The sequence below is a fragment of the Melanotaenia boesemani genome, chromosome 10, assembly GCF_017639745.1.
Source record: "Melanotaenia boesemani isolate fMelBoe1 chromosome 10, fMelBoe1.pri, whole genome shotgun sequence".
NCBI lineage: Eukaryota > Metazoa > Chordata > Actinopteri > Atheriniformes > Melanotaeniidae > Melanotaenia > Melanotaenia boesemani.
This window is the reverse complement of record NC_055691.1, coordinates 10,904,725-10,929,915: the sequence shown is the minus strand read 5'-3', so window position 1 is coordinate 10,929,915 and position 25,191 is coordinate 10,904,725. Positions and strand designations below refer to the sequence as shown.

General features: G+C 42.1%; 1 protein-coding gene across 1 annotated transcript in view; it reads right to left on the bottom strand.

Moving 5' to 3' along the window:
• Positions 1-4,496: 4,496 nt before the first annotated feature.
• Positions 4,497-25,191, bottom strand: part of LOC121647514 (NACHT, LRR and PYD domains-containing protein 12) — a gene marked incomplete at its 5' end in the record, with an annotated part of 36,899 nt that continues 16,204 nt past the window's right edge. Inside the window, 2 exons of the mRNA XM_041997030.1 lie at positions 4,497-5,159; positions 5,291-5,336. Of these exons, the coding sequence (XP_041852964.1) occupies positions 4,609-5,159; positions 5,291-5,336 (597 nt within the window). The remainder of the gene's footprint in view (positions 5,160-5,290; positions 5,337-25,191) is intronic.

The following is a 25,191-nucleotide window of genomic DNA, read 5'->3' as shown; positions in this document are numbered from 1 at the left end:
AAGAATATTACTATGTATACAGATTTAAAGTAAATAATACATGAAGTCAAAGTGGAAACGTTTGTTGGGAAAAGTGTGTGACTGATGACTTTTCAGACTGTGTGTTGGTGTAGATGGCGAGGGCGATGATGGAAGCCTTTCCTGCATCACCGGCTATGACCTTTGACACATCTAGAAAGAAGATGCTGATGAGAGGAGAACGTTTGCACTTTCCATCCTCAGTGAATCAGGTTTACAGTCGTTGTTAATATTGTTTACATCAGGTAAACCAGATCACCAGAGCTGGTCCAGATTCTAAAAAGCAGGTTTTTCCTCCTGCAACACAGACAGCATTTATTTCTAGAAAGCGCTGTGAAGGAAATGAATGGAGACTGAACAGGCAGCAGTTTAAATGTGTTTTATTGAAGAAAGAAGCTTCTAGACAGGGTGGTAGGTAGACACATAAAACAGCACAGGGCAGATAGTGGCCCAAACAGGCAGAGGAATAAATGTAGAGAGCAGGTAAACACAATCTTCTTCTCATTTCTACTTTTGCTGCATCCACGTCTCCTCTGTCCTCCATCCTTTTCTTGGAGTGTTTGACATGGAAAACAATTGTGCAATGTGCTCAGCGTCAAAGCCTCCAGGATCTGGGCCTCCCACCACTGACTGGGGAAGTGTTTCTCACTGTTTGCACTTTGTTTCCAGTTTTACATTTAATCACCAATATTAACTGATTTAGAAATAAAACAGTTTTATTTCCCTAAGATGTCAATTCCTTTACAATTTACAATATAATGTACATGCATGAAGTCAATGAAATGACATGTAAATAATAAATAAATAATAATAAGTTGAAGCAAACATCGCCCTGACAGTAACAAGAAATGATTCTCTGCTGCACATTTACCTCTTTATTTGCATTGTAGATGCAGGATTAATCCCATGTTATTTTACTGCTGTTATTGTGCAGATACAGTGTGATACCTGTGGAAGATGCTACCATGAGCAGTGTCTGGGGATGAAGGTGCACCAACTCCAAGAGGCCAGAGCAAGCAGGTGGAATAGTTTGGTCTGCATGTGGGACAAAAGATGGAAACGGAGGATTCCAGTTGTACATGGCAGAAAACATGAAGATTGTCTTCTTGTTTGTGTTTAGTTTTAAAGGACAGCAGGGAGAACATGTTTAGTTTAGAAAAGACTGAACAATACTATAGTTTGCTTTAATGTCCAGCTGTTAATCCATTTTTGTTCCATATTTACAATCACTGAATGAAAGTCTTTCATTTAATGATGGAAATTGTGTTTTTGACTTTTCTTAAGTATGTAAATAGTGTAGTTGTGTGTGTGTGAACATGTTTACATGTTTTCATATCTAACAATTTTCAACATGTTCATATTTATTTATAACTATAGATATTATATTTATATCAGGTTATTATTATTTTAGTATTATTATTATATTAGAAATTGTAATTGTAACAAAAATGTAAAGAGTAAATTTGTGTGTGAAATAGATGCTTATAATAGATGCTACTGTGTGATGGTGGGACTGAAGTTGGTTAGTTACTGCCCTCTGCTGGCTGATGGTGGAACTGCAGTTTGTGGAGCTGCCAGATATCTGTCCACCTGAAATTCTCTTACTACTACTACTACTACTACTACTACTAATAATAATAATAATAATGATATTAATAATTATACAATTTTTTTTGTCTTAAAACATGCGTGTTAGGTTAATTGGTGACTCTAAATTCTCCCTAGGAGTGCGTGTGTGTAAATGATTGTTTGTCTCTATCTGTGTTGGTCCTGCGATGGACTGGTTACCTGTCCAGGTGGACCTGCCTCTCACCTGTCAAAATGCTGGGATAGGCTCCAGCTTACCTGCGACCCGTAATGGACTAAGTGGTAAAGAATGAATGAAAGAGAATGATTGAAATGTTTTTAAATTCAGTTTAAAATGATATAAAATAACAAAGAAGGCAAACAAATGTATTATTAGAATGTTTAAGAAAATAAATTTACAACTCAAAGTAAAGTTTTATTTAAATGTTCATTCTTTATTTTCCGTGTAGATATTTTTGGAATTAATTATTTTATTTCAATTTAACAAACAGAGAAATTATATTATATTATATACATTTATAATTATATACGAAAAAGAAAATCATGAAAAAATAAATAATTAATGTAATAAAAAATAATTGTTGCATGAAAAAATCATGAAATAAAGAAGTTATAAAAAGTTTGTATTAACTATAAAAAAAAACACATTAAAGGTTAAACTTTTTCTTTTGCAAGGACCAAACCGATCATTTCATATTCACATCAGCCCAATTATTATAAACAAGTCAGATTGAACAAAGTAAGAAACCATCTGTGTCAGAAATAAGATAAAATACAAGAAAACATCCTGAATAAATATTAGTCATTTTATCTACATTCTTATGGTTAAATTTGTTCCAAATAGTATTTAGTAACTTGCTCTGCATATAAAAATAAGAAATAAAAAGAAGGTAAAGTTTGTTCAAACAACTCATCTTGACCACATTTACTTTTTATAATCTCAATTATTTTAGAAGATGAATAAAAGTTGTTCTTACAGGAACTAATTATGGCTTTAGTTTGGAAATACCTACAATTATGAATAAAGAATTTTCCCAATAATATCAAATTAAGTAAATATTCAGCTGTTTTATTATAATTTTCTAAACATCACACAATTATCAGCCAACAGAGAGAAAATAATTCTTCTTAACTGAAGCCGGCCTTGTAGAATGATCCAGAAGTGATTAAATGCTTCATATAAGCTCCATGTTTCTCCAACAAAACACAAAATTTCATGTATTCAAATCCTTCCTGGTGTTTCAGTGTTGGAGGTTTTTGTTTGGCTTGTAAAGGACTCTGAGAGGAAGTCGTGGCTCCTCGTTGTCTTTCTGCAGCTGAACGTTGAGGACAGTTTGGGATCTCCATCAGTGCTGGATAGAGACGTCACCTTACAGATTTTCTTTGCTACGATTACTGTCAAACAAATAATCCTGTTTCTCTGATTATTCTGTGTTAATTCATTTCCATCTATAAATGTGTGAACTCACATGCTGTCAGAATGAACATGTTAATGCAAAGAGATGAAACTGTGGAATGAACACCTGGATTTTATTCTGTTTGTTGTCCGCATCAACAAAGTTCTACTCCTGCCGTGTTAAAGACCAGAACGTGGCTTTATCTCAGCCAGAGAAGTTGCTTTTGGGCATGTAGGTGACTTGTTACAGCGGTGAACAGAATCCACCTGAAACCACTTTATCCTCATTATTCCTGCAGATTCAGACGCTTTTCCAGCCGTACATGTAGAGGATGCTGCAGGACGACTCGTCTGATTTATCACAGAACTCTGATTTTGTTCCGTGTTCGTGGTTCAGACATGATCTTTCATGGAAAGTCATGATATTGAGGAATCTTTATGATTAATTAATCATGAGGTTTAAAACTGTGATTAATAGTGAAACGACGTAATCGTGGCGTCTCTAGTCAGATTATTTTGTTATTGAAGATCATTAGACCAGAGATGCAGAATGAAATTACAGGGGTGAGTGGGGTCCATGATGATTTCCACCGCCCTGGACAGGCAGCGCTGCGTTGCTAGCTCCTCAATGGGGGCAGTGTGACTCCAGGGATCCTCTGGGCCGCCCTCACCACCCTCCTCAGAGACTTTGAGCTGCTGCTGCTCTCGTGCTACAGAGAGATGCTGCTGGTCAGCTCTCTCTCCATGGTGCCTCTGCAGAAACTGCTGAGGATGGACCTTTCACCTCTGCAGGAAGTGCAGGCGCTGGTGGGCTTTTTTACAGAGGAGGAGGTGAGCAGGGACCAGGTGAGGTTGTCGGCTATGTCACCTCCCAGGAACTTAATGTGTGGGAGGATCTCCACAGCAGCGTGAACAGGCCGTCCATCACCAGATCTTTGGTTTTTTCCACATTCAGGATCACGTTGTTGTTACTGCACCAGTCCACAAAAAGTCTCACCTCCTCCCTGCAGAGCCTCTCCTCACCGTCCTGGATGAGACCCACCACTGGTGTGTCGTCCGCTTACTGGATGGTGTGGGTTGTACCGTACTTAGTACAACAGTCGTAGGTCATCAAGGTGTCAGTTTTAAAAGTACATGAAGAGTCTACATTTCACATATAAAGTCAGACATTTGGAGACAGAATGAAAAATGAAGATTGTGGTGAATAAAGAGGCAAAAAGTGAAAAATCAATAATTCAACATGTGAAAATGTCAGAAAGTCCAAATAAAGACAGAATGAAGCAAACAAACTAAGAGTGAAACACTGGGAGGATTTTCATTTCCAGCATCATGAAGTGAAACTAACTGCAGCTGACATGAAGTGAACACAACATCCTGATATTCAGTGTGAAGCTTTGACTGGAAACATGTGGATCCTGGAAGAAGCACAGCTTCCATCTTTAAAGGACTGGAAGAGGAAGAAGTTTCCAAGGAATCATTTAGAAGAGTTTCACACAGAAACTGGTTGAATCTGAAAAGATGTTTCTGAGTGAAAGAGACAGACATGTACAGACTGAACTATCTGTTCACCAGTCAGAGTTTCTCTGACACGATCAAACTCTTTACACTCAACACAGAGACATCCAGGAACCAGACAAGGACCAGAACCCAAAACCAGCATAGAGAGGATGAGTGAATGTGGTGATGAAGGTGTGGAGGTGGATCAGTGAGTCAGAGGAGACTCTGTAGAAGGACAGAGAGCCAGCAGGACAGTCCACATACACTGCTACTCTGTTAGAGACAGAGGAGGAGGAGGAGGAGGAGGAGGAGGAGGAGGAGATGGGTGCTTTTCTGTTATTGTGCCAGACAGAGTAACCTTCATCATCAGAACATTTTAGATTCCAGGACTGATCATTGAATCCAAACCAGCAGTCTCTGATGTCTCCTCTCCTCCTGATTTCTTTATAACACACTGATATATCAACATCTCCTCTCCACTCGACCTCCCAGTAGCAGCGACCAGTCAGAACATTTCCACACAGCAGCTGAGGCCTGTAAAATCTGTCTGGATGATCAGGATATGACTGAATCTCCTTCACACGTGTCACCTTCCTGTTGTTGTCAGACAGTTTAAGTTTTCTGTCCACTGTGTTCATGTCGATAGTGAGTGGACAGGAATCTGATGGAGAGAACAAACACAATCCAGCTGCAGTTATTGATCTATTGACACTTTGATGCTGACTGATGAATGAGTGATGGGACAGTGTGAAGATGGTTGAATGTGATGAAATCAATAAAAAACACACTTACACTTCCTCACACCTCCTGGTTTCAACCATGGTTCTCCAGCAGGCTCCACCCTGAAAGGAGGAGGGGGGTCAGAGCAGCACCGTCATGCTAACATGGACATTACATGGCTCTCATACACACTTTGTTCTACACTGAGAAAGGTTCAGATTTATGAAGCCATGTGAACATTCTTCTCTTTTAGATTGATTGATTTGTTAATTCCAGTGTCATGTCCACATGGGCTTACAAGACACTATACAATATAAATCTAGACAATTCAAAGATGGCAAACAGAAAAAGAAAAACCAGAAAACCAAGAACAAGTCTCGTGTATCCATCAACTTATACAACAACAACAAGATAAATCAAAATATACAAATGAAAGGATTGTGTTCTTATGTAGGAAACAATGTTTTCTGTCTTAATGTCCATCCTGTGTCAATAAATCTAGCTAAAGCATGAATCTCCTCCTTGAAGAACCAACTCAACATATCATACTCAGACATCCAAAACAAATCTGCTTTCTTCCTTTGTACGTTTTCAGACAGAGATTTCCTCAGTTCATCATACAGCGGACATTGGAACAAGAAATTAAGTTTATCTCCAACAACTTCAAGATCACACAAAACACATATACACTGTTCTTCAGGTACACCCTTATACCCACTCACTTCAGTCGCTAGGGGCAACGTACCAGATCTTCATTGTGCACACAATGACCTCTGACCTCTCCCTAAGTGTAGCGTCTTCTATATCTAAACCAAGCTTAGCCTGTTTGATTTCGTGGGCCAAGTCATTTACATAGAAAGTAAATAAAGTTGGGAAAGAGTATCTCCTTGTTTAACTCCAAACAGAGCAGGAAACCAATCAGTTCTAAGATTATTTACCTGAATACAAGCAACGGGAACGTTGTACAGGGATTTAATAGTACCATAGAATTCACCTCCAATACCAGAAGAGATCAATTTATATTCCAAAAGATCTCTCTTTATCCAATCAAAAGATTTTTTAAAGTCTACAAAACAAAGTCTCTTTACCCTCCTGTAACCTTGCTCTCACAACGGAAGACAAACCATGCATGCCCTGTTTTCCCTGAAGCCATTTTGTTCTTCCACCATCATACCTGGAGACTCTAGGAAATCATTTCATCTACTGTTTAGAACCCTATAAAATTCCCCGTTTGAGATGAGATGTTTGAGATCAACCTGAGAGCATCATGTCCAACCCTCTCTACAAGATCCAGAGTAAACCTTCAGTTCAGTACACGTGTTAATATTAACATGGGTGTCACAATATAATCCACTACAGCCTTTCCCCTGACAGAAACAGAAGGAAAGTTTTCATTTTCCAGATTTAATCTGCCATTCAGCACACAACATTTTCAATCCTTCAAGAAACACCAAACCATCTGTTTTACGGTCACTTTGAGGAACCATGATAGTAGCCTACATTAACTAACTGGCGTTTCTTTTCTTGCTTAGTATACTGCAAATATCTAATAATCAGCGGCAACAGAAACAGCAGAGAATAATTGTGATGTCTTCCTACGTCACTTTTAGTCTATTTATCCAAAACGGCCCATACAGCATCCATGCTGCTGTGTCCACCGGGGTCTCCGCACTGTTGATCCACTGATACGATTTTGGCTTGTTTAGGATCCGACTGGCCAGATACTTTGAAAAACTTCAGCAGACTTACTTGTATTTTTTACACTTTTTCCATCTGAGTGAAAACTAACTGCAATCTCAAAATCATTGCACGCCTGCGTAACGTGATCCTCTCCCTCCCTCCGTTTCCGCAACCTAAAATTCGCCTTAGAATACCTCTAAATTATGCAAACACAAGATTTTTTGTGTAATCTCAATGGAGAATATACAGTAACAAAACAGAAAACTATTCTAAACACGAAACAAACATTTATTTATCTACATTATTATTTAGGTGATTTTTTGTAGTAACACAGCAGGTGGGGGAGCCAATGAAATACGTTCCGGATCCAACTATGGCGGTCTGTGAGGAAGCTGCATACATTTCCTCACTAAGTAGGTGCTCAGTATGAGACCACACACCTACATGCCCTGCATACACTTTGATATCCTTTTATTTGTGTTTCTTTAGTTTTTGTTAATGTATTTATCCACTAACATTGGATCCTATTAGGTTGGGTAATACATTGGGTTTGGATTATTTTCAGTATGTGTTTTTGTTGCTAATCTCTCTCTCTCCCTCTGAGGTGGTTTGGGGAACAGCACCTTCATGGAGGCGCGCCCATGAGGGTGTTAACCAGGGCCTGGTGTGCTGAATTGGCTGATTTGGCACGCACCAAGTGGCCAGAGAAAGGGGGGAGGATGGGATGATAGTGTTTATTTTTTGTATTTGCTTTATTGATTTATGTAATTGTGTTAAGTTAAGCATTTGGGTTAAAGGGGGTTGTAATGGTGTATTTGGTGGGAAATGGTGTATGTTAATCTGTGGTAGTGTTTTGGGAGTTACAATTGTATATACACCCGTTTCTGTATGGTAATGGGGCTGACTGTAGGTTTTTATGCACTATGTAAATATGTAGGTGGTTGGCCTTGTGAGGGTCGGTCAGAGAACGTAGGTGTATACGGCTTATTGTAACTGGAGATCTGTGAAGTAAAAATCCTGAGCTCAGTGAAGACTGGAGTTGAAGTGTGTTCTGTTCGTCTTTGCTGGAATTACTCCGGAGGAAGTCGGTGTTCAATCTCTTTAAAGGATTGAGAATCCGTATGGTGGGAGCCTCAAAACCTAACACGGTCCCAGAACATGTTTCCGGCTGGATCAGGTGTCGGCTCCCGCATCAGGGGATACAATTATTGTGTTGTGTCTAGCTTTAATTTCTTCATTGTGCTGGATTTCACCTTGTAAACTTAAAATGAACAGCGTGCTTGTTGTTCAAGTTATTGTTTGAGGGTTGTTGTTCTGCCAGCGAGGTTCTGCTGAGTTTTTCTTAGCTTTTAGTGTGATTAATATATATAAGATAATTATTATATACATACATATATATATATATATATATATATATATATATATATATATATATATGCTCACCACCTGCAGGAGGGGCCATAGGGGTCGGGTGCAGTGTGAGCTGGGCGGCTGCCAGAGGCGGGGACCCTGGTGGTCTGATCCTCGGCTGCAAAAGCTAGCTCTAGGGAAGGAAGGCGGGGAAGGAAGCTGAGCTGGTGCGCGAGGTTGAGCGGCTCCGACTAGATATAGTTGGACTCACCTCGACGCACGGCTTGGGCTCTGGAACCACTGCCTTCGAGAGGGGCTGGACCCTCTTCCATTCTGGAGTTGCTCCCGGTGAGAGGCGCCGAGCAGGTATGGACATGCTCATTGCCCCCCAACCTGTACGTTGGGGTATACCCCGGTGGATGAAAGGGTAGCCTCCCTTCGGGTGGGGGGACGGGTCTTGACTGTTGTTTGTGCTTATGCACCAAATAGCAGCTCAGAGTACCCACCCTTTTTGGAGTCCTTGAGGGGGGTGTTGGAGAGCACTCCTTCTAGAGATGGGATTTATGGCTCTTTGAAGGGAGCCGGATCTTGAGGAGCCGTTCCTTTCAAAGAGCCATTCAAAAGACTGGCTCTTTCTCACAATATCTTACAAAATTTCACAATATATAAGAATGACAAACAAAATCAAAATAAATATATAAAATCTGCTATACAAGATTAAATAATTATAGGAAAAATATAGATAAAAAAGGATAAACCTGAGAAGTCAGTGCAAATTCTAGTAAATGTTTTGGATAGAACTCACAGTATTTGTTTCCAAACAATACACTCTGCCCATAGATGCTTCATATGAATTGGACTTCTGTGATTTCACACGTTATTTTATTTTCATTTTAATCAACTGTACAGCTGTACTACTTCTTCTTATTTACTTATTTATTCATTTATTTATTTATTCAGCCATTTTTAGCTGTGGGGGGGGGGGGGGGGGGGGGGGGCTTGGTGTGTGTGTATACGTGTGTGCGTGTGACTGTGTGAAAGATTTCATTGAGTGTTTTTATTCTTACGTTTTTAATCATGTAAAGAGCTTTGTGTGTCCTATGGCATGAAAAGAACTTTATAAATAAAGTTTGATTTGATGAAGGCAGTGTCAAAAATTTGTATATAAAAAGTCTCACAAATGAACGGCTCACAGCTGTGAATCGGTTCCCATCGTTCATTTAATAATAATAATAATAATAATACATTTTATTTTAAAAAAGCGCCTTATCAAAGCACCCAAGGACACTGTACAAACATAAGACACTAAAAGTAAGCAAAACATTAAAAGCACAAAACAGAATAAGTGATAGAGGAAGGAAACACTGTGGAAAGATGTATATGGACTTAGGGGGGATAAGACTGTCTGAACAGATGAGTTTTGAGTCTGGATTTGAAGAGAAGGAAGGAGTCCACTGTACGGAGATCAGGAGGGAGGGAATTCCAGAGATGAGGAGCCGAGCGACTAAACGCCCTGCTCCCCATTGTTGCCAGACGTGCCGGGGGAACGGAAAGCTGATGGGTATGGGAGGAACGCAGTGTGCGGGAAGGGGTGTGTGGATGAAGGAGATCAGAGATGTAAGATGGAGCCAAGTTATGGAGTGCCTTAAAAGTGATGATCAGTATTTTGTAGATGATCCTTTGTTTGATGGGGAGCCAGTGGAGTTGTTGCAAGATGGCAGTGATATGATGAGCAATGGGGGTCCGAGTGATAACACGTGCGGCAGAGTTTTGGAGGAGCTGCAGCTTCTGGAGGGACTTATTGGGGAGGCCAAAAAGAAGTGAATTGCAGTAGTCAATGCGAGATGTGATCAGGCTGTGAACAAGAATGGCAGTAGTTTGGAAAGTGAGGGAAGGACGGAGACGAGAAATATTACGTAGGTGGAAATAGGCGGACCGGGTGATGTTATTAATGTGAGACTGGAAGGACAATGTGCTGTCGAGGACGACACCCAAGCTCTTAACCTGAGGGGAGGGGAGGACAGTTGAGTTATCAAGAGTAATGAAACATTTATTGGCTTTGGATAGGGTGTGAGGTGTGCCTACCAAGAGGACTTCCGTTTTAGAGCTGTTTAGTTTTAGAAAGTTGGATGAGAACCAAGACTGGATTTCTTCAAGACAGAGGGTGAGGGCGGTTGGCGGGAGCGAGGCAGATGGTTGAGTTGAGAGGTAGAGCTGGGTGTCGTCCGCGTAGCAGTGGAAATTGATATTATATTTACGAAGGATGTGGCCGAGTGGGAGTATGTAGATGATAAAAAGGAGGGGGCCCAGTACAGAACCTTGGGGCACTCCAGCGGAAACGGGGTAGGAAATAGATTTATGAGATTTGAGTTGTATGAACTGTGTTCGATCAGAGAGATATGAAGTAAACCAGGCTATTGGGGTGTGAGTGATGCCAAGAAATGAGAGTCGACTTAGAAGAGTAGCGTGAGAAATGGTATCAAAGGCTGCTGTGAGGTCCAGGAGAATGAGGATGGAAAGCAGTCCAGAGTCGGAAGCCATGAGTAGGTCATCAGAAATTTTGATAAGTGCAGTCTCGGTGCTGTGGAGGGGACGGAAGCCAGATTGAAACTGCTCATAAATATTGTTGGACAGCAGATGATTATGAAGTTGAGAGGCAACAGATTTTTCTAAAATTTTGGAAATGAAGGGGAGATTAGATATGGGACGAAGGTTGATGAAGTTGGTTGGGTCATTTAAAAGAGTTGTTCAAAGGAATCGATTTGTTCATGACCGCCACATCTCTAACTCCTTCCGGGGACTCCCTCGTTCTGCTGGGGGATTTCAATGCTCACGTGGGCAATGACAGCGAGACCTGTAGGGGTTTGATTGGGAGGAACGGCCCCCCCTAATCTAAATCCGAGTGGTGCTTTGTTGTTGGACTTCTGTGCTCGTCATGGACTGTCCATAACCAACACCTTGTTCAGACATAAGAGTGTCCACATGTGCACTTGGCACCAGGACACTCTAGACCGCAGTTCGATGATGGACTTTGTAGTCGTGTCGTCGGACTTGCGGCCGTATGTTCTGGACACTCGGGTGAAGAGAGGGGCGGAGCTGTCAACTGATCACCACCTGGTGGTGAGTTGGCTCAGATGGTGGGGGAGGATGCCTTGTCAGGCCTGGCAGACAGATTTTGGCCTGTGGGGCTCCAGAGGCAGCTGATAGGTATTGGCGAGCTAAGCGGAGCGCAGCTTCTGCGGTCGCTAAGGCAAAAGCTTGGGCATTGGAGGAGTTTGGAGAGGCCATGGGGAATGACTTCCGGACGGCTTCGAGGAGATTCTGGTCCACCATCCAGCGGCTCAGGAGGGGAAAGCGGTGCTCCGTCAACACTGTGTACTGTGGGGATGGGGGGCTGCTGACCTCGACTCGGGATGTTGTGAGGCGGTGGAGGGAATACTTCGAAGACCTCCTCAATCCCACCAACACGTCTTCTGATGAGGAAGCAGAGTCTGGGGTAGCTGGTGCTGGCTCTCCTATCTCTGGGGCTGAGGTCGCTGAGGTGGTTAAAAAGGCCCAGAGTTCCTTAGGGCTCTAGATGCTGTAGGGCTGTCTTGGCTGACACGCCTCTGCAGCATTGCATAGACATCGGGGACAGTCCCCACTGGACTGGCAGACTGGGGTGGTGGTCCCCCTCTTCAAAAAGGGGAACCGGAGGGTGTACTCCAACTACAGGGGGATCACACTCCTCAGCCTCCCCGGTAAGGTCTATTCAGGGGTGCTGCAGAGGAGGGTCCGTCAGATAGTCGAACCTCGAATTGAGGAGGAGCAGTGTGGTTTTCGTCCCGGTCGTGGAACAGTGGACCAGCCCTACACCCTCTATGGGGTCTTTGAGGGGGCATGGGAGTTTGCCCAACCAATCTACATGTGTTTTGTGGATTTGGAGAAGGCATTCAACCGTGTTCCCCGGGGACTCCTGTGGGGGTTACTCTGAGAGTATGGAGTGCCGGACTCGCTTGTACGAGCTGTCCGATCCCTGTACGACCGGTGTCAGAGCTTGGTCCGCATTGCCGGCAGTAAATCAGAATCGTTTCCAGTGTGGGTTGGACTCCGCCAAGGCTGTCCTCTGTCACCGATTCTGTTCATAACTTTTATGGACAGAATTTGTATGCGCAGCCGAGGTGTCGAGGGGATCCGGTTCGGTGGCCTCAGGATTGGGTCTTTGCTCTTTGCGGATGACGTAGTTCTGTTGGCTTCATCGGGCCGTGATCTTCAGCTCTCACTGGAGCGATTCGCAGCCAAGTGTGAAGCAGCTGGGATGAGAATCAGCACCTCCAAGTCCGAGATCATGGTCGTCAGCCGGAAAAGGCTGGAGTGCTCTCTCCGGGTCTGCGATAGATTCACGAGTGAGAGAAGGATGGAGCGGGAGATCGACAGGCGGATCGGTGCGGCATCCACAGTGATGCAGATTCTGCATCAGTCTGTCGTGGTGAAGAGGGAGCTGAGCCAAAAGGCAAAGCTCTCGATTTACCAGTCGATCTACGTTCCTACCCTCACCTATGGTCATGAGCTATGGGTAAAAACCAAAAGAACGAGATTGCGAATACAAGCGGCTGAAATTAGTTTTCTCCTCAGGGTGGCCGGGCTCTCCCTTAGAGACAGGGTGAGAAGCTCGGTGATCCGGGAGGGGCTCAGAGTAGAGCCGCTGCTCCTCCACATCGAGAGGAACCAGATGAGGTGGCTCGGGCATCTGGTTAGGATGCCTCCTGGACGCCTCCCTGGTGAGGTGTTCCGGGCACGTCCCACTGGAAAGAGGCCCTGGGGCCGACCCAGGACACGCTGGACGGACTACATCTCTCGGCTGGCCTGGGAACGCCTCGGGATCCCTCCGGATGAGCTGGTGAATGTGGCTGGGGAGAGGGAAGTCTGGGTTTCCTTGCTTAGGCAGCTTCCCCCGCGACCTGACTCCAGATAAGCAGAAGAAAATGGATGGATGGATGGATGGATATATATATATATATATATACATATATATATATATTAGTATTTTAAGAAAAATTATTTTATGTCAGTGATACATAAAAAGTGGAATCAAGGTTGACAGGTTACAATAAGTATTGCAATTCATAAAACAAGTTAACCTTAATGCTTTTACATAATAACCAGATCCTTTACCAGACTGATAACTTTAGCCAAGACTTTCCCAACAACAGGGATGCAATGCTGCCGTGCTTTACTTAACTGCTGTTGGGCAGAAACCTTTTATTTCTATATTTGATCTTTTTTTCATGAATTGATGATTTCATGATGAACTGATACTTCATCATACAGAAACGCCCCAAAAAATAGCAAATCTATAAGTTCAACATATAGCAACACACTGTAAGCTTGTTGTTTGGTTATTTTCATCAATAATTACATAATTAAAAGGAATGGTTTTAGACTGCAAACGTTTCCCAACAGCTAATACTTTCTGATCTACTTAGGGTTATGCATCGCACAGATAAAGTGCTAACTGTGGAATCAATTGCTCAAAAAACGCGAAGAGCAACAACATCTTTACTTTGGTAACTGTGGCTTTATTTCTGAGAATTTTCTGAAGTGCAATACTACACCCTGGACATACACATTTATGATATTATGAGCATTTTCTTCACCCCAAGTTCCGGTGAAAAGTAGAAAACCTGATATTCCTTTAGATTTATCTTACACACATGATTACATGCTAAATTCCCTGATTTGTATGTTTCACTTCTTCAAAGTGGCCTACACACAGAAACTGTAGAAACTTCATAGAGGTGAGGTATGAGTCTTTCTAGTTAGAGTGGAGAAGCAATTCGCAATCTCAATGCATAATGTGCAACACTTTGCAATGTCATCAAGCTTTATACAGACGATAATGTGTGAATATACCAAGACAAAGAGGACAAAGTCACAGATATATTTGCATGTCATCCATTGTTAGGATGGGCACAAAACCAACTTTTCATCCTTATGGTTGTGCAATCTTTTGTAAAGTGAAGCTTTGGATCCAGTAAGAAGTTAAGCATCTTACTACATGTGGATCAAAAGAACCAGCATTGAAAGACAGAGGAGAGCCTACAGAGTACGTCAAGCATAAAATCACTAGCCGTCTCCAGAGTTTCTTGAGTTTGATCGACATCATCATGTTGCTCTCCATCACTCAGTGCACAACCGAGCAAGACCGCAGGGCTGACCCAAGTTGCAGCTTGGCTGTTTATGAGCTGATGGCCTTCATTTCAGTTTTGTTTACCAGAGCAGCAACATCCAAAGTGAGAGCGGTGAGTGATGCTTGGTCGGAGCATTTCCTTGTGCCAGCCATAAAAGAAACAATGCCTCCAAACAGATTTCAAGCGATCATGAAACACCTGTGGTTTGATGACAAAGACACCTGCAAGGGGAGTGTGAAAAAGGATAAGTTTGCTGCTATCTCTGACATCTGGCAACATTTCATCAGGAACTACATGTTGTCTTACAAGCCAGGACGACACATTACCGACGACGAACAGCTTTTCCCAACAAAGGTCCACTGTCCTTTTATCCAATACACTGCATCCAAGACTGACAAATTTGGAATCAAATTTTGGATCGCAGCAGATTTGGAGACCAAATTCATGTACAGTGCCGTTCCATACTTAGAAAAACAGGCTAACAGGCTCCTGCAAAGAAACACAACTCTTCTTGGCACCATGATCAAGAAAAGATGGGAAGTTCCACCCCCAGCCAAAGATGCTTCACGATGCGAAGAATTCTCCACACAGGGGTTCACATCTGACAGTGCTTTGCTGACGGTGTTTGCACCCAAAAAGAACAAATCTGTCTGTATTCTCAGCACCATGCACCAGAAAGTGGAGATTGAAGAAACACGCAAAAGAAAACCCAACACTGTTACCGACTACAACCACCTGAAGTGTGGTGTTATGACCAGAAAGTACATGCCTACACAGTGCGTGCAGGAACATGGAGGTGGTCCATCGCTGTGTTTTACAACATGCTCGATCTGGCAGCGATGAACACACACGTGTTGTACAAAGCATGTACAGGGTCCACTGAAAAAAGGCAACTTTTCTTGGTTCACCTTGCAGAGGAATTATGGAAGAGGTTTCTGCAAGAGAAGGCCCTGAAGTTGAAAAAAAGTTGCAGCTTCAACAAACCCAAGGACATTTCCTCAGAAAAAAGCAGAGTCAGGTGCTGAAGAAGAGCAACAGGAACCACAGAACTGAAAAGTGTTCACAATGTGATACATACACATGCCACAAATGTAGGAAAGATAAACCATGGGTTTGTGTAGACTGCTGAACTGGACAATTTTAACTGAGCTGTTGAACGTGGCAATGCTGTAGGGAATGTTTTTTTTATTCTGCCTGCTCACCTACTGATCCACCCTGCTGCTGACTCAACCGCTTCATCTAGGAACCACACAGCCGAACACCTGGACTCTACCACTATCATCAGAGAACTCATGCTCTCTTGTTTGAGACTTTGTGTACAATCTAAACTCACTCAAAATTACAAACTGTAATCCACGACCACTGTCAAATAAAAGAAATAACAATTAATTTACTCAATGTTTTATTCAGATATGTTTCAGTTGTGATGAAAAATATAAAAAAATATATAAAAAGTGAAAATGACAGTAACTTCTCTTTACACAGGATCTTTACAGTTATTGTAACAGTGGCATTAAAACTAAACAGATAGGTAGATAGATATATACATTATTAATCCAGAGGGAAATTCGTGTGCTGCAGCTACATAAATAAAAAACTAAAAGGCATGTTAGAATAAAAACCTCACAAAAACAAGTCATAATGGCACAAACCTGCATGGTATAGTGCAGTAAAACATTTATCTAATGTAAACAGAAAAAAGATTCTATCATCTCTATGGATCTGAACTGAAGGGAAGTTTGGTGCAGCTTGCACTTGTAATCTGGGTGGGGGGGGGGGGCAACACGCAGTCGACATAATTTGAAAAACAATGGGTCAGTAAGTGTGGTGATTAACTATGGTAGAGGGAGGGGGGACTGCAGGAGAAACTGAAAATCCTGGTAATTCTAGTGTTAACAAACAAAGACATTCCTGAGTTCACCTCTGACACCTCCTCTGAGGCTAACCTAAACTTACGGAGTGTTTCCTGTGGTTAATGGATAATTGTCTTTGCTGAGTTCAAGTGATACTTTCTACTACTGAAGGTTGTTGTGTTTGCTAGATCCATGTGATACTCACAGAAACATTTCCTTATGCCTAAATTTGTTCTTATATCTAAATCTAATTATACTACCTACATAAATAATTAGACACTAAAACACCAAATAAACTGTTTTGATTATTTTACTAAGCCAATTAAAGACTGAAATGTCATCATTAATATACATTTAGTGTGTTTATGTTTTAGGTTTATACAACCTGCTCTGATCACTTGGATGTTACAATGACTTCCCTGCTAATTATTGACATGACTCATCAGTTTTCACACAAAACATTAATTGGCTGTTATAATGTGGAAGTTTCTTCTACTTCAGTTCTGAGAGGAAATTCAGGTACAGGGCCCATCAATTCCTACCACAATATAATATAATATAATATAATATAATATAATATAATATAATATAATATAATATAATATAATATAATATAATATAATATAATTTACTGTTACTGTTACCAAACCAAAAGAAATGTTACAAATGTGGTAAATGCAGTGGACACCATTTGTTTTTGTTTCTAAAAGAAATATTGTTGTTGATAAATGACCAGAAATGCCTGATGTGTCAAATATGATTAAAAATAATAACAGGCTTTTAATGCTATAAAGTTTCTAGCTGTCATTGTGTTAGTATAACCCCAACAGAACTACAGGGAGAGATGTTTTTATCCCAAATTCATATATGATCATTCTTAGTTCTGCACATGCTGCAGCTGACTGTAATCCACAAATTACGTGCCAAGGTTTGTTAGATTGAGGGACAGGAATACAAGTGTCACACAATTTATCGTTACTGAAAATATATTACATCCAAAACAATCAAAGGTACCAGCAAACAGACTTGTTGATTTATGTCTTTAATAATGTTACATGTCCATTTAAGTGTGTAGCTTATGCATGTGACAGGAAATAAGTCAGTGGTGTTTATGTGTCACCTCAATAATGATGAAGTTGTGGTTGTCTGTAGCTGTTCTTGCCTTTTGGCTGTACCGAGTCAGAGGTTAATGTCCCTTCATTAGTGTGGTTTACTCGCTCATGGTGTGGTATTTACATAGTCATATGCAAGGTGTATATTATTATCCTGGGTGTTTATGTTATGTAGGAGGTCAGATTTCCAATTAAAATGTTTTCATTCGGACCATGATGATGCAGCAGAACACTAACTGTTTATTTCCTCTATACAACATATTAGGTTAAAGTAAATTGCTGATACAAACATAAACTAATCTGGGGCAAACATATCTTTTGTTAATGAGAGAATACTTCAAGATGTGAAGGACATGCCACAAAAAAAGTGGACAGGTGGGGTGATAAACCCTATCATACAACAGGACACATTCAGCTGTGGTGTACTGGTGATGCAGGTGAGTTCATACTGTAAGGTGTTTATTGTTTGTATTACAACAGTCTGACAACACATGATCTTTCACTTCAGTGCATAAAACATGTTTTATGAAAATCCCAACATGTTTTGTATGATGGCCCAGATGGACATGAAGGTGGTGGAAAACCACCCTTATGTCCCCGAAGACATGAACATTGACACATGAAAAGAATCAACGTCATCCAAGCGATGGGAGATGGCAGTTGACATTCTGGAGAGCTCAGGTGTGTAGATGCAAGAAAAAGTTAAATAAAAAATAAAATCAGTTTAATTAAACTGTAACTTTTATAGTGAAATATGCTGTACAGGCTTTTGTTGCAGTTTTTTATGAAGACAGAAACTGTTCAATGTGTGCAACAGACAAACCCCCTGGAGGCGCCCAAAGACAGTGTGGGTCAGTTATTTTGTTTTATACAACACTGGTGTAGAAGGTGATTACCACAACATCACTTCCTAAAAGACTCTCAATGCAATCAGCATGATCTAAACAAATCTATACATTATCAGTTTTTGTATATTTTGTACATATTTTATATGTCAAAAGTTGCCAGATGAGTAAAATGGTCTTGAATGTGAAGTTTAAACTGACCTAGATGTACCACGTCCCATCTGCAATGAACAATGTGATTCCTGTTTTATCAGATAATGACTAAAGAATTAATAATATCACATGAGATTATCTGAACTAAGGTGAGTAAGTGTATGTGTAAGATTTAGTTGCTCTTATTGTTTGTTAATTACATTTTAGATTCAGACTCGTGAAAACGATGGTTCCACCAACTGTGCCTTGGCATGACTACAACACTCCTCAAACGGTTTAAGAAAGGAAGATGGAACTGCTTTCTCTGTTGCTGATGTACATTTGTAAGTCTCAAAAATATATTTTATTTTTAAAAAACACAGTACAATGTTTTACTTTAGACAACTGAGACACATACCATAAAATATTCCCTGTAAAAATGTAAAATGGTGATAAATCTATCTTTCAAAAAATCCTGAGCCTGAACATTTTTTAGGCGTTCCTCAATGTACACTGCTAAATTTCAGCACAATATTATCACACAGAACACATTACACCTTTTCCCACAATAACGTCCTGTTGAATTCAGGACTTTTTCTATTTCAGTTTCTTTTTCTAAATTGGTTACAAGCAAAAATGTCCTTAGACAGAACCGGATTTGTGGTTATGGTAAAGCAATATATAAAAATCATAGTACTAGTATAACTCCATGTGACTATAATGTTGTCCTCACATATGTAATGCTTTTAATATCCAAAAATAAAGTTCATAAATAGTCATTTACAAAGTGAATATACTACTATACCCTGTGCTGGAGTGCCCATGTTAATTATCTGTGCTGCAGACTAGAGAAAAGGCTTAATTTCTTACACAGATTCAGGCTGTTTGGGGTCTGACCTGAGATCATGCTCATTTTCTATGAAGCTGTTCTTGGTAGCATCATCAGGTACGGTATGGCTGCATGGTTTAACACTTTAACAGTTCAGTCTAAATCTAGACTCACAAATATAGATGAAAGTAATTTGGTTAAATATTCAGCAAACAGTAGCTGTTCTGTACTGGGATGACTCAGCACAGTCAAGCCAGCAACAGATACAAGCTGATGTCACATCCATCGCTGATCAATACATCAATTTGATTTCTATCAAGTCTGACAAAGGCTGGAATTGTGACGTGTCTGACAATTAAGTTTAACCATCACTCATTTACAGAATTCTACATCTACACCCTGACTGTAGCAGCAGTGATGCACTTCTACATGTTCTTCTACATCAGTTTTAGGCCCTGTTCTTTTTAATTTGTATATGCTCCCTCTTGGCAGCGTCATCAGGAGGCATGGAGTAAACTTCCACAGTTATGCTGATGATACTCAGCTGTACATCTCCATGTCTCCTGATGACACGAGACCAATGGATGCCCTTTTCAACTGTATTTTAGACATCAAATCCTGGATGGCAGAAAACTTTTTACAGCTTAACCAGGACAAAACTGAAGTTTTAATCATTGGTCCTGAGGCTCAGAGAGAGAAACTCTTAGCTAAATTACAGGCATCCGCATTAAACCCATCATCACAAGTAAAAAACCTGGGCGTTATCTTTGACTCTGAGCTTGGTTTTATTCCACATATTAAACATATTACTAAAATAGGATTTTATCACCTAAAAAACATAGCCAGAGTCCGTCCCATTCTCTCTCGGGCCAACACGGAGATGCTGATGCATGCTTTTATCACCAGTCGTATTGACTACTGTAATGCCCTGCTCTCTGGTCTTCCCAAAAAGAGTACTGCACCTCTACAACTCCTACAGAACTCAGCTGCTCGTGTGCTGACGAAGACCAGAGGGCGGGCCCACATTACACCGGTTTTAGAATCACTGCATTGGCTCCCCGTGTGTTTCAGGATCAATTTTAAGGTTCTCTTATTGGTTTTTAAATGTCTTAATGGTCTTGGGCCTTCTTATCTTTTAGATTTGCTTTTACCTTATGAACCCTCGCGGCCCCTGAGGTCTTCCGGTACTGGCCTCTTGACTGTACCTAAAGTCAGGACACATACTCATGGAGAGGCAGCTTTCCAGTGGTATGGCCCTCGTCTATGGAACAGCCTGCCGGAGGAGCTCAGGGCTGCAGAGAATGTTAATGTTTTTAAGAGCAGGCTCAAGACCCACCTTTTTAATTTAGCTTTTACTTAATATTTATTCATTTTATTTTTATTTATTTTATTCCCCTAGCCTATTTATTTTTCTATGTTAACACATTTTTATTTATTTTATGCTTTTATTCTGTTTATATTATTTTTAGGTTATTTCCCCAGTGTTTCCTCGGAGGGGGCTCTCTGCACCTGGGGCTTTTCATCGGCTGTGGCTGCTGCGGCTCTGTCCTGCGGGTTCTTTCGGTCTAGTTGGGTGGCTCCTCTGCCTCTCAATTGGCCGTGTCCCCTGGGTCGGTGTCATGGCGGTCGTGGTCGGTGGGCGGCTCCCGGTGCAGACGGCTCCCTGTGATAGTGTTTCCTTACCAGGCTCATCTGTGCTCAACCTCACATTAGTCTTTTAATATGTGCAAGTATGTGTGTGTGTATGTGTATGTGTATGCTTGCTTGTACACAAGCGGGGAGGGAGGGGGTTATCTGTGGGGGTGGGGGAGGGGGGTTGTTTTAACCATGGAAAGCACTTTGTGCTGCATTCTTGTATGAAAAGTGCTATATAAATAAAGATTGATTGATTGATTGATTGATCAACACTGAAAAATATCATGCTGTTTGTTTTTCCAAATTTAACATCGGATGAGAACTTAAGTTGTAATAATCAGCTAATTATTTACTAAAATCCAGGCCTTAAAAAAGATTTTTTTTAAAAACATTCTCATTTGTGCCCACATTTCCCTAGTTGGTGCCCCTGCCTGGCCCCCTCATCAAACCTTTCTAGACCCGCCCCTGCATATAAATCCTTTATTTTACCTGTCAACCACCTGGTTAGAGAAGGGTTCTACTCTGACTTGTATTTCAGAACCTGTTCATAATTTCCCTTCACCACATTCAAACCTGCCTATCCAACATCTGTACAGTACCAACGATTTAGAGAAGACTTAATCTTGACACTCGCTAGATATCTGATCCTGATCCATCTGGCTGTATTATAACCAACAGATTTTACAGCTTTGTCGGCAGTAAACCTGGCTAATTAAAACAGACTACCGTTTTGCGTCAACATCCTGCTAGTTTCCTCTTCCTCAGCACGAGCTGAATGATAAACAAACAACAAGGCAACACGATCAGCTGATCACCGACAGTCCTGTCATAGTCAGGAGCAACAGGAGAGGGAGGAGGAGAGGAGGTCGTGCAGGAGCAACTGGTGCAGCAATGTTTGCGCTAAAGTAAAAAAAAATGTCGAGTTTGCTCATGAAAAATGTGGGTGTCAAAACACCTCGCACAGCTGCTTTATTAACGGTGTCTGACTCATGCCGTAACAAAACTTTTTTCAGCTTGTGGCGTATATCAATTTTTGAAAGCATAATGTGCAGAAACAGGTATCCGGTTCTCTTAATGTCTGCACCAGCTCCCGACTAATCTGAAGCTGACTTTAAAGTAAAATCACTTGCAGCTGCAAAGCGCAAACTGGTTGCAGAAAAGTACAGAAGTATCATTAAGAACAACGGGGGGGAAAACGTTTGGAGAAACATTAATGGTTAAATGTTGGATATGGCTGAGAGCAACAGGTCTCCATTCAGCAGTCAGCAGTCAGCATTTTTTTTTTTTTTTTTTTTTTGTATTTGGTTCTTTTGCAAGCATGTATCCTGCATTTTTTTTTTATCCCATCACCCAATTCTCCACGCTGGAATTCCGGTATGGTACCGGATTCCTATCACCCCTGCATGTGTGATGTGCTGGTTCCACTGTTTGTTGTTGTGTCTATCTGCTGCTTGTGTTTTCTTTTTCTTTTTTGTTTGTTTGTTTTTCATACAGGAGGCCTTTTGTCACTATGTTCAGAAAAGGATACACATATTTCTCAATGAAAACTTTTTTTCTCAAACAAAGGCTGTGCAACATGTGGCAGGATGAGCAATCAGGTAGTGATTTGAGGTGTGTAAGTCATGTGACTAAAAAGTTATTGAACTTTGAAACATTGAAAAATTTATATAAAATAGCATGAGATGAAAATGGGCAAAATAAAGGAGGTGCAACATTCATGGACACATGTTGAATAGTTTAGAATCATTTTGACATTTACAGCTCATGTGGCTGAGGAGATATTGTTCTTTGAAAACTGCTACCTGTAATTTGCTGACGGCCCCTAACTATCCGCCAGTAGTGAAAACGTGGTGGTGAAACTGGGGTCACAACCCCACAATAAAACAGCATGGGGTCAGCAAAACATGACTGGGTGTCCAAATATCTGTTGAATATCAAACTGAAAACTAACGTTACCACGGTGAAATAATAACAAAGTATAATGTGACAACTGATGCTCACCACATACACAAAGGATTCCATCAAATGGTTTCTCTGCTATGGTTACATCATACTAGTCAAAAACAGAGTTCTTAAAAAAAATACCGACACCACCGGAGGCTTTCACGGCTCTCCTGTGAGCAATGTGATTATAACCATCCATCCATCCTTTTTCTGCCGCTTATCCAGAGTCGGGTCACGGAGGTAGCTGCCTAAGCAGGGAAACCCAGACTTCCCTCTCCCTGGCCACGTTCACCAGCTTATCCGGAGGGATCCCGAGGCATTCCCAGGCCAGCCGAGAGATGTAATCGTCCAGAGTGTCCTGGGTCTTTCCCAGGGCCCAGAACACTTCAGCAGGGAGGCCTCTAGGAGGCATCCTAACCAGATGCCCTCTCGATGTGGAGGAGTAGCAGCTCTGCTCTGAGCCCCTCCCAGATCACGAGCTTCTCACTCTAACTCTAAAGGAGACCCCGGCCACCCTGTGGAGAAAACTTATTTCGGTCGCTTGTATTCGCGATCTTGTTCTTTTGGTCACTACCCACAGCTCGTGACCATAGGTGAGGGTCGAGAGCTTTGCCTTTTGGATCAGCTCCTTTTTCACCACAACAGACCAATGCAAAGTCCACATCACTGCAGACGCCGCACCGATCTGTCTGGTGATCTTCCGCTCCATCCTTCCTTCACTCGTGAACAAGACCCCAAGATACGTGAACTCCTCCACTTGAGGCAGGATCCTATTACAGACCTGGAGAAAGCACTCCACCCTTTTCTGGCTGAGGACCATGGTCTCGGACTTGGAGGTGCTGATTCTCATCCCACCAGAAGATCACGGCCAGACGAAGCCAACAGAACCACATCATCCGCAAAGAGCAGAGACCCAATCCAGAGGCCACTGAACCAGATCCCCTCAACACCTCGGCTGCGCCTAGAAATTCTGTCCAGAATTGGTGACAGAGGACAGCCTTGGCAGAGTCCAACCCGCACTGGAAACGATTCTGATTTACTGCCGGCAATGCGGACCAAGCTCTGACACTGGGCATACAGGGATCGGACAGCTCGTACAAGCGGGTCCGGCACTCCACACTCCCGGAGTACCCCCCACAAGAGTCCCCAGGGGACACGGTCGAATGCCTTCTCCAAGTCCACAAAGCACATGTAGATTGGTTGGGTAAACTCCCATGCCCCCTCAAAGACCCTGAAGAGGGTGTAGAGCTGGTCCACTGTTCCACGACCGGGACGAAAACCACACTGCTCCTCCTCAATCCGAGGTTCGACTATCCGACGGACCCTCCTCTCCAGCACCCCTGAATAGACCTTACCAGGGAGGCTGAGGAGTGTGATCCCCCTGTAGTTGGAGCACACCCTCCGGTTCCCCTTTTTGAAGAGGGGGACCACCACCCCAGTCTGCCAGTCCAGTGGGGACTGTCCCCGATGTCTATGCGATGCTGCAGAGGCGTGTCAGCCAAGACAGCCCTACAGCATCTAGAGCCCTAAGGAACTCTGGGCGGACCTCATCCACCCCCAGGGCCTTGCCACCGAGGAGCTTTTTAACCACCTCAGTGACCTCAGTGACCTCAGCCCCAGAGATAGGAGAACCAGCACCAGCTACCCCAGACTCTGCTTCCTAATCGGAAGACGTGTTGGTGGGATTGAGAAGGTCTTCAAAGTATTCCCTCCACCGCCTCACAACATCCCGAGTTGAGGTCAGCAGCCCCCCATCCCAACTGTACACAGTGTTGACGGAGCACCGCTTTCCCCTCCTGAGCCGCTGGATGGTGGACCAGAATCTCCTCGAAGCCGTCCGGAAGTCATTCTCCATGGCCTCTCCAAACACCTCCCATGCCCGAGATTTTGCATTAGCGACCGCTGAAACTGCGCTCCGCTTAGCCCGCCGATACCCATCAGCTGCCTCTGGAGTCCCACAGGCCAAGAAAAGACCATCTTTACATCATGTTTAGAAACATTTATGCTAAGCTAGGCTAACATGTCCTGGACCAGCTCTGATCCAGAGTCAGAGGACAGAAAGGATGTTTCTAGTAATGACAGAATGTTCCTTTAAAGCAACACTACAGATGTTTGTGACCCTGAAAACTCTGAAATTCAGACTCATTTTGAAGAACACCAACATCTGATCTGCAGATTCCTGAGCTGAAGAACCAGGAAGATTCTGCAGCTTCTAACTTTGGTTTCCAGTCTGACATGACACACTGGTTTGCTCTGCAGAACCATGTCACACACCAGCAACTAGATAACAGCACACTGCTGTCAGTATGAATAAACAACAACAACAAGGCAACACTATCAGAGGAAATGAGGAAACAGAGATAAAATGTGTGATCAGACTGAAAATAAGAACAAAAACCAGATTGGAGATAAAAACCAGGATG